At 41.5% G+C, this 10,319-nt stretch overlaps 2 protein-coding genes across 7 annotated transcripts in view; both read right to left on the bottom strand.

Moving 5' to 3' along the window:
* Positions 1–1,145: 1,145 nt before the first annotated feature.
* On the bottom strand, positions 1,146–5,051 carry cenpx (centromere protein X). The gene is made up of 5 exons (XM_064324895.1): positions 4,889–5,051; positions 4,512–4,563; positions 4,213–4,266; positions 3,218–3,306; positions 1,146–1,415 (listed from the first exon to the last, which is right to left on the bottom strand). The coding sequence occupies exons 1-5, from the start codon at positions 4,922–4,924 to the stop codon at positions 1,401–1,403; spliced, it is 246 nt and encodes an 81-aa protein (XP_064180965.1). The 5' UTR covers positions 4,925–5,051; the 3' UTR covers positions 1,146–1,400.
* Positions 5,052–8,462: 3,411 nt separating this feature from the next.
* The window catches only part of tmc6b (transmembrane channel-like 6b), a 28,595-nt gene continuing 26,738 nt past the window's right edge, over positions 8,463–10,319 (bottom strand). For all 6 annotated transcript variants that reach the window (XM_064324807.1, XM_064324808.1, XM_064324806.1 and 3 more), the window contains 3 exons: positions 9,907–9,985; positions 9,296–9,394; positions 8,463–9,089 (listed from right to left, as the gene is read on the bottom strand). In XM_064324807.1, the coding sequence (XP_064180877.1) occupies positions 9,078–9,089; positions 9,296–9,394; positions 9,907–9,985 (190 nt within the window). In that variant the 3' untranslated portion in view covers positions 8,463–9,077. The remainder of the gene's footprint in view (positions 9,090–9,295; positions 9,395–9,906; positions 9,986–10,319) is intronic.

Below are 10,319 nucleotides of genomic sequence, written 5' to 3'. Positions count from 1 at the left end.
CTTGTTATATGGGAGTTGGCAACCATCTTTTGATAGAAGTATGATGTTAACCCCAAGAGAAGAGGGTGGGGGTGTTGGAGGGGGTGGGCGTATTGGTGCGGGGGGGGTTTGGGGGGGGTGGGTGTGCATTGCAGTGGGTGGTGGTGTATTGAGAGAGGGTGGGTGTATTGTATTGCAGGGGGTGAGTGTATTGGAGGGGGGTGGTGCATTGCAGTGGGGTGGTGTATTGAAGAGGGTGGGTGGCGTATTGGGGGGGGTGGGCGTATTGAGGGGGATGGGGGGGGGCGTATCGGAGGGGATTTAAACTGCTTTTGGCACCTCAGAGGCCCAACAGAGAACATGGAAACAGGCTGGCAGTCTGAGACTATGGTCTGAAGCTTTAGACAGGAACTCACTTCAGCTTCTGGCTCGACCTGACTGACAGGACTGAGGAAGTGCAGTTAGGGATTAATTAAGTGCGCGTCTCGTTCTGCATTAATTACAGGTCAGGGGATACTGCCAATTTAGCGAGCGTCTAACTGTGACACTGCATGCAAGTCACACAGGAAAATGTCAGCCGTGACAGCTTTTCAAAAAGCACGTTCCTGCCCTTCCAGTATGGGCAAAAGGACCAGCCAAACGTGAGAATAATTATCTGATCCACAGTACGTTACGACTTGCAACCTGACATAAAACACACAGCCTGGCAGGACCAAAAACAAACAACTTGCACAAAAGTTCAGTTCAACCTCTGGGCAAATAGCTGCGCTTTGAACTTGAGGAATGCCGGTATGCAGAATTTCACCCCGGCAAAGCAGCCCTATAATGAGCAGCGCTGAAACTGCGCGTTCCCGGAACTCTAGCGCCCTCTACTGGTCTTCTGCAGAAACATTACACCTAATGGCTGTATTGTAGCAAATAACACTAGTGGTTTGAATTTAACCAAGAATTGTGGACAAGTTCCCACTGCCTCCTTGAATTTGAGTTGAAATAATGTGACAGGATATTTCTTTGAATGCCACCAAATTAAATTCTAATTTTTGTAATTACAATTCAAATGCAGACTGAGTATATACGTTTGTATAAATTAAAATTCCAATTCCAAATCAGTTTGAATCTAACCAGAATTGGTTGTGGTATGCACGAAATAAAAAGGTAACCACTGCTAAATCAAATACATTTATTGGAGCGATAAGCAAAAAAAGACCTACAACTTTACAAGCAATATTTTCCATTAACAGGAAGTAGTTTAAGGACTCACTTTTCAAAAAGTAAAGTTAATTCAAGTCCGAACAGGGTTACAAAAAAAATTGGTTTCGATATGCCCTGCCCAGATCAGTTTGAAGTTTGAAGCTGGAACTGTGTCCGAGCGTCTCTGTTGAACTGGCAGTGGAATTCTGGCTCCCTCTGCTGGCCGAAAACTAAAAATCCAGGAGCTGCGGGGGAGACAGAAGCTCGGCATAAAGCAAATTTACCACAGGAACTTAAAGGAGTACCATGGTGATTTTCACACTTTCTCGGTTTTATGTGCTATTTGCACAAGAGGCATTGAAGAAACACAATGAGCAAAGTATTAAATATGTCCGTTCTGTATTTTTGGAGAAATATGCGTTTTAAATTCATCGTCCTATTTTCAACCGGTTGAGAAAGTTGTCATTTTTCTACGTCACTAATACAGTAACTACTCCCATTTCCACGCCCCGTAAAGAAATCTGACAGCACACACCGTCCTGCTGTTCAGACAATGCAAATATTTGACTAACGTTAGGTTCACTTAAAGGAGTACCATGGTGATTTTCACACTTTCTCGGTTTTATGTGCTATTTGCACAAGAGGCATTGAAGAAACACAATGAGCAAAGTATTAAATATGTCCGTTCTGTATTTTTGGAGAAATATGCGTTTTAAATTCATCATCCTATTTTCAACCGGTTGAGAAAGTTGTCATTTTTCTACGTCACGAATACAGTAACCACTCCTATTTCCACGCCCCGTAAAGAAATCTGACAGGACACACAGTCCTGCTGTTCAGACAATGTAAATATTTGACTAACGTTAGGTTCACTTAAATTAGAGTGCCTTTAGATTATTTCTGGTTATATTCATTTAGCTAGCTAGCTAACGTTAGCTAGCTAGGAGGTTTGCTTTCATAAGGCAATGCTATCGATAACGTTAGCTTGCTAGTTTGCTTTTATGAGGACGTTATAGTTGTGCTTTCATCTTAACTTGGCTAGCTAGATAGCAAAAATTATAACTGGATATAAGTCAACGTTCTTACCTTAGCTATCTATCGATACTTGATATACTAGTAAGCTAGCTAGCTTGTGAAAATTCAGTCTCCCAAAGAGAGCGCATATCATGGGGGTAGCTATGGTAACCAGGCACGGTCTGTCAATCATAGCTAACTGACAGTTCTCATTACCACGCCCAGACGGTTCGGGTGAATTTTTATAGTGGGAAATTTAGGCTTAGAAAAATACGTTTTAAAGTACATTGAAATGACTGAAGAATAAAAAAATTATGCACATTTGTTTTGTTGTTGCCTGAAGACAACTGGGAAGTGTCACGTTCAACCACCATGGTACTCCTTTAAATTAGAGTACCTTTAGATTATTTCTGGTTATATTCATTTAGCTAGCTAGCTAACGTTAGCTAGCTAGGAGGTTTGCTTTCATAAGACAATGTTATCGATAACGTTAGCTTGCTAGTTTGCTTTTATGAGCACGTTATAGTTGTGCTTTTATCTTAACTTGGCTAGCTAAATATCAAAAATTATAATTGGATATAAGTCAACGTCCTTACCTTAGCTATCTACCGATACTTGATATACTAGCCCTACTAAGCTAGCTAGCTTGTGAAAATTCAGTCTCCCAAAGAGAGCGCATATCATGGGGGTAGCTATGGAAACGGGACACGGTCTGTCAATCATAGCTAACGGCCAGTTCTCATTACCACGCCCAGACGGTTCGGGTGAATTTTTATCGTGGGAAATTTAGGCTTAGAAAAATACGTTTTAAAGTGCATTGAAATGACTGAAGAATTAAAAAATTATGCACATTTGTTTTGTTGTTGCCTGAAGACAACTGGGAAGTGTCACGTTCAACCACCATGGTACTCCTTTAAGAGATTTAGTTATTTTCCACAAGGTTACGCTCTCTTATGCCCAAACCGAGGAGTCGGGCCCTGTTCCACAGTCCTGCACGGAGAAGAGCCATCACATTATCACCGTGGATACTCACCAGCTGTGGAAGAATCTTCTCGAAGTGATCGATGTCCACCGTATCGCTGTCCTCCGCATCGGCCTGTTTCGCGGCCCTCCGAGCTGCCTCTGTAACAACGCGATCAGCTGAATGGGGATCTCACAAAGCCACAACTGTCTGCTACTGGTGATTGGGCCTGGTCGTTTACTTGGCAAATGCAACAGTGTGCATCACATCCTTAATTCAACCAAGCGTTAAAGAAATAGAGAGAACTCATTCAAGAGGCAGAAAGTTCTGTTTGCCGTTTTGTGGTTCAGTTACATCTTTTAACTTTATATCTAATTTATTAACAGAATACAGAAACTTTACAACGAACTGGAACGGTTTTAACATTCCTCTGAAGTTTCCAGAGCGTTCCCAAGGAGCGAGAATATTAGCTCCAGTTGGTTTATGGTGGGGTAAGGCATTCCAATTAATTAAGTTGCTACAGTATGAACCAGGGATCATCAACTCTGTCCCTCGAATCCAAATCCAGCCCTGGTTTTCTTTTCTCCCGGGAAATTAGTGCTAATGATTGGCCAGACTGTCTTCACACCTGAGTCCCAGGCAAAGGGAGGGTGGAAAACCAGCAGTTCTCGGCCCTCGAGGACCGTGAGTTGCTGATCCCTGGTATAAACAGTGCTCTCCAGTTGCTACACCTGCGACACCTATGTAAATGTATGTCAATTCAGTCCCAATCGTGGTAATCGTGATAACGTTTTGGCGCTATTGAATACGTCCAGGTGAGATGTGAACTGATCCACTCGTGAATTAAAAAATGAATGATTTATCTGTACATTAGCTGACACAACACACCTTTAGTTACCTGTTACTGCTCCTAGCGTGCGGTACTGATCAGTAGATAGGTTACTAAATCTAACCTTGAGTTTGCCTCTATATGTATAAGTAAACGGTTTTGTTTTTCGACATCCAAAAACATACACAGTAAATAGCGCTTTTCTTTACTATAGTAGCCTGTAGTGCGAGCAGCTTACCTTGCACAAATATCTTCAGCATCTCCGCCATCAGAAGTACAGCATCACCACTCACTTTTAAAAGAGAAAATAAACTTATGTTTATGACAAGTATACAGATAACTAGTCTAGCTATACATTTGCCTGCTCTAAAGATTGTTGGTTGTTTACAGTAGCTGTCAGCTAACTTTGATATTACTTATCAAGCGACCACTTTCCGAACTGATGCAAACCTCTGTGTAGCCAGGGTTACTGTTAGCAAGGTGAACTCTGACAAATGACCACAAAAAGCTGGTTTATTGGGATACCGCCAGTCTTACCTTTCGTTTTCTCGTCCCTGAAAGACAATGACAGTAGTTTGCCGATGGTTTCCTGCAAGTATGACAATAGCGTAAAAATTCAACGCAATCGAATGTACAAATAATAGCGTAATTGTATTATTGTCAATAATTGGCGTTTGCTAGCTATTAGGTGGAAAAACGTCAACACATTATTTTGCTAATTTAGGCAGGTCCACGTTATCTTGCTAGCTATTATTAGCAAGTATCCAACTGCAGTTAACCAAACTGGTGTGAGTTAATGCTAGTGAAAGTACATAGCTAGTATACTATATAGCGGCTAAGCTTGAATAAATTTGATAAAAATCATTGGATACGAACATCGATTTGGTTTAATGTTAGCTGTCGCTAGTATCCACCTTTTTAAAAACAACTTCTGGTTCTCTGTCGTCCATTTTGAACCCCGTCCCGTCCCCGCTCTGACTGCTGATTGCTGGAAATAGACCGGTCTGTTTACTTCCTCTTGCGTCCCCGCCAAAACTGAAACTTTATTCCCTGACAGACTCTGGTTCATGTATACCAGACCTGGGCATTATGCGGCCCTTTGGTTGACTCTGACCGGCCCGCGTAAGGTTCATAAGAAATTACAAAATAAACTTTTTTTTTTTTTTTTTCGTATTTTCTTATTACCTCATACGTGGATTAAATGTGCATGGCTTTTATTTTGAAGTTATACACCCTGTGTTTTTTACGTAGTGCATAGGGACGTAAGGTACGTACGTGATGCGTGTTACCACAGAGCTGAAAAAACTGCTAACAAAACTTTTCGGCTCTGTGCGTGTTACTGAATGGACGTTAGCTGTCTCGACGACTTTCACCCCCAAAATGTCAACTAAAAAAAGAAAGGTAGACGCTGAATGCAGGGTTTTCAAGAAGACATGGACTGCAAAGTATTTGTTTACTGAAATCAGAGGTAAAGCGGTGTGTTTGGTTTGCGGGAACCAGATTGCAGTGTTAAAGGATTACAATTTGAGTCGGCATTACGAGACGAAACATTCAGAGACATATAAAAACTTGAATAATGCTGAAATGGCGCGGATATCGGAAGATTTGGTCGTTAAGCTTCACACATCCAGGGATGCAGCAACCAGGACCAGCTTTGTAATTTCCCACAAAATCGCTAAAAACAGTAAGCCATTCTCAGAGGGCGAGTTCGTAAAAGAGTGCTTGGTGGACTCTGCAGCCCTACTATGTCCTGAAAAAAAAGAAGCTTTTGAGCACGTCCCGCTGTCCAGGCGCACCGTGACAAGAAGGATCGAGGACATTGCGGTAAATTTGGAACTTCAGCTGCAACGTGATGTGGCAAATTTTGACTTTTTCTCTTTGGCTTTGGACGAGAGCTGTGATGTCCGTGACACAGCCCAGCTACTTGTATTTGTCCGTGGGATAACGGACTTCAAGATTACAGAGGAGCTGGCAGCAATGCGCTCAATGAAAGGGACAACGACGGGGAGCGATTTGTTCACGGAGGTAAATGCATGCATGGACACGCTGGGACTGAAATGGGACAGACTGACGGGTGTTACAACGGACGGTTGTCCAAATTTAACAGGGAAAAATGTCGGGCTGTTGAAACGTTTGCAAGATAAAGTGACTGAAAACAACGCAGATCAGAAAGTAGTATTTTTGCATTGTATTTTACATCAGCATGTGTTGTGCAAGTCAGTGCTTAAAATTGACAATGTGATTGATGTTGTAACTAAAATAGTTAACTTTATTAGGGCACGAGCATTGAATCACAGGCAGTTTGTTGCACTTTTAGAGGAGCACGAGACAGAACATGTTGATATCAGCTATCACACAGCTGTGAGATGGCTCAGTCTGGGTAAAGTGCTAAAAGAGTCTGGGATCTGAAAGCAGAAATCCGAGAGTTTTGTGAAAAGAAAGGCAGAGACATCCCAGAGCTCTCAGATGAGAAGTGGATGGCAGATTTTGCATTTGCTGTTGATGTGACCGCACTGATGACTGCACTGAACACCAAACTGCAAGGCAAGGGCCTTTTCATCCATGAAATGCACAACCTAGTGAAGGCTTTCATGACGAAGTTACAGTTTCTTTCGAGGCAACTGGAGAGCAACAATCTTACCCACATGCAAACCCTGAAAGAAGTCACACCATCAGATGATAACCTCCGCAGGTACTCATCCATGTTAGGAGCACTGCATGATGAGTTTTCAAGGCGATTTAAAGATTTCAGAACAATGGAGAGTGAAATGCACTTGATTTCCTCTCCATTTACCTGCAATGTGGATGATGTGCCTAGTGATGTCCAGCTGGAACTCATTGACCTGCAGTCTGATGCAGTACTCACAGAGCACTTTAAGTCACAACCACTGCTGCAATTCTACTCTTCTCTTAAGCAAGAGAAGTTTCCAAACATGAGGAGACATGCTCAGAAGATGTTTGTTCTCTTTGGATCTACCTACATATGTGAACAAACATTCTCAGTGATGAAGTTTAATAAGTCCAGATACAGATCCTTTCTCACTGATGATCATCTGTCAGCTGTGCTTCGCATCTCAACCTCAAACATTCACCCTGACTTTGATGCACTTGTTAAAGACCAACAGAGACTAGATTTCTCTCACTGAACAAGAAAAAACTGAAAAACGCAGAATGAGTGACAAGTGAAAATGTTTTAACTACAAATGTAGGCATCATTATTTTTCTAATATGATGTATCTTACTGAATTTGGCTGAAAATGGTCACTAATGTAATGAATCAAAAACTGTTCAAATGTTCACATTTTGTTAACCATTATTTTAGGAAATTTTATTGAGTAAATGTCATTTTTCCTAAGACAACCTCTCTTTTTCATTGCTCAATTTTAACTTATACTCTTACCAGTCTTACCAACTAATCAAAACAATTAATATTATGCAGACTTTTGTCCAGCCTTTTGGTCCGGCCCTCCATAATATTTTCTTGTTCTCATGTGGCCCCATGTAAAAAATAATTGCCCACCCCTGATGTATACAATGCCTTATGCAACTTATAACTTTATTTCCCGCGTATTCAAGATTGCGTCGAGACATTTTTCAAAACGAATTTCCAAAGCACAAAAAACACGCCCAAAACTGAACTGCAAAATTATCCCCTTCACCTAAGGGACTACACACTTTCTCTGGACTAGGCTACCCACATATAGACTGCAAAAAGAGAAGTACCATTTTACTCCCAATGTTTTCTGATGCCGAAGATTTTTTATCAACTCAAATGTTGCTTAAAATCGACCCACCAATCACAAACCCCCAGTTTACTCTGAAATGTAAGTTTGCCCAACACAACCCTCAGTACTACCTGCAGCAGTGGGTCCAGAGATGCATAACGAAACTAAATAAATAAGAATGTATACTACATAGAATACTGTTCACTGATATTACCAAACATTCCACTTGCCTTGAGTGCTTTAGCATTAACTTAAACAAAAAAGAAAAAGAAAAAAAAAACATTTAAATTCAATATTTGAATACATTTTAATAAGGGGTGAGCGTGAGCCACAGGAATGTGTTCTCTCTGTGGGTCGTGTGTTCTCAAAGTCTGTGAACCCTTATCCTCAAAATGTTTTCAGGCTGAAAGTGTGGGACTGCTGCCCTATGCAAGCCATGGATGATACGTTTCTCTGGATAAGAACATCTGCATAGTGATCGTGATGCAATTGTAATAAAGCACTCACATAGTGCCCAGCCAATGAGCGTGTACGCAGTGTCACCTGCTCATATTCTGAAATTTTTAGTGTAAAGCTGTATTACTTAAATATCAGATGCATAGTTTGAATACAGGGTTATAGCTGTCTTGTTTGCATATGGAGATTTTGACGCTTATTCCTGTGTTTTTCTTATTCGATGGTTTCCACTGATTCTCTTCCACACTGACACACACACACACACATCTCTTCATTACCTTTACACAGAACACGACTGTAATGGAACTTGAACACAAAAAAGTAAATTTATTTACAGCTCACAGTACAGTTCTTTAAAAATTAAAATGTAAAAATACCACAGAACTCGTGGAATAAAAACATAAATACAGCAGGCTTATGTAGCCTACACATGCAGTAGTTGGTCCAGAACGATCCCTGTAAAGCCCAGATAACCACAGAGAACAGTAGGTTCTCAGAAGCAGAAATGCGACTCTTGCGCATTATAATGTCTAAAATCAAGTTTAAAATGACAGTTGGTACATTCCAAGCGGTGGGAGACACCTGTTTGTTACCAGTCAACAGTATATAGTCATTCCGTTCCGTATTTCGGACCTCCCGACCAGGAATTCCAGGTCCTGACACACGCGTTCCTTTTAAAAACACTCCTTTTAAAAGCGATCACGGGAAAGCCGACTCCCTCTGATGAAACTTTGACAAAGTGGTTTTCATTCCACAGAGGTCTTGTGTCCTGCTCTCTGGTCTGTTTTGATTGGCTCGTGTGGACCAATGGCTTCCAGTTTTGTCCAAATGTACACAGGTGCAGAATAAAGCTTATCGTAAAGGTGCTTCCCCGAGCCCTTTGATTCCGTCGATTTGGCAGCGAGTTCTTCTGCGGTGAACCTTAAGCGGGCTCCTGAAATCAGCGAAGGTACAGGTCTGTACATCACACTGTGTGCATACATTACAATAAACATGTTCAAGGGTGTGCGCTGTGCTTGTGTGTACAGGTTCTGTGGGTGAGTTTGTGGGCATGCGCGCGAGAGTGCGTGTCTGTGAGATTGAGTGTAGTATGTGTGCGTGCAGGTGTTTGTGCGTGCGTGCGTGTGTGTCGGATTTTACCTCTTTGACTCTCTCTGTCCTTCTATGCACTGAAAATGGGCGTCGCTGTTCATGAAGGTTCTGCAGTCTGGTGATCAGAAACTTCTTGTCCTCTCCCTCCTGTGGACACAGAAACAGCACCTTAACACTGCTTTGCAGAACCCTAACACACTCACCTTAACGCTGCACTGCAGAACCCTAACACACACACAGCGTGTAAAAGTACAGGTGTGTGAGGACACAGATCTGTAGAACCCAAACACACACACAGCGTGTAAAAGTACAGGTGTGTGAGGACACAGATCTGTAGAACCCAAACACACACACAGCGTGTATGAGTACAGATGTGTATGAGGACACAGCGGGTGTGCATGTGCAATTTCATTAACATTTTTACATGAAAAAGAAAAATTAATAAATAAAATATAAAAAAATACATTTGGTGCTCAATGTGTGGTGAACATGTCCGATTCCCACTCTAATTTGCTGGCTGATTTACCAGCAGGGGGCGCTGGAGAGACAATGAACTGCAGACCCCTAACTGACTGAACCCTAACTGCACTGGATGACGCAGTGGGCGATGCAATCCGCTCCTGTAACAGACTGATAACTGCACACTGACACACACTCACGTTTTCTATCTGCTCCTGTAAGAGACTGATGACTTTCCTCTGGCCGTCCAGCACCTGTGTGTGGAAATATATCACCATCCTGCAAGAGCAGAGGACAGGAGGGGTTAAACCACACACCCCTGGGGCGTCATCAGTGTTTTAATGCTTTAACAAGAACACCTCTGGTTACGCAAATAAAGCAGAGCTTTTTAGAGTAACGCCGAAGTTTATCATTTAACTTCCTTTGGTATCCTATTTGTATTTTTGTATGTATGTGTGTGCGTATGTGCATATATATATATATATGTTTGTGTGTATATGTATGAGTATATATATAATACTCTTATTGAGAAAATACTTTTTAAAAAATTAATTTAATTTAGTTAATTTAATAGATAATAAATATTATGTTACTGTCATTTATACTGTTTAAT

The sequence above is a fragment of the Anguilla rostrata genome, chromosome 2, assembly GCF_018555375.3.
Source record: "Anguilla rostrata isolate EN2019 chromosome 2, ASM1855537v3, whole genome shotgun sequence".
Taxonomy (NCBI): domain Eukaryota; kingdom Metazoa; phylum Chordata; class Actinopteri; order Anguilliformes; family Anguillidae; genus Anguilla; species Anguilla rostrata.
The sequence above is the reverse complement of the archived record's forward strand: the minus strand, read 5'-3'. Positions and strand labels throughout refer to the sequence as shown.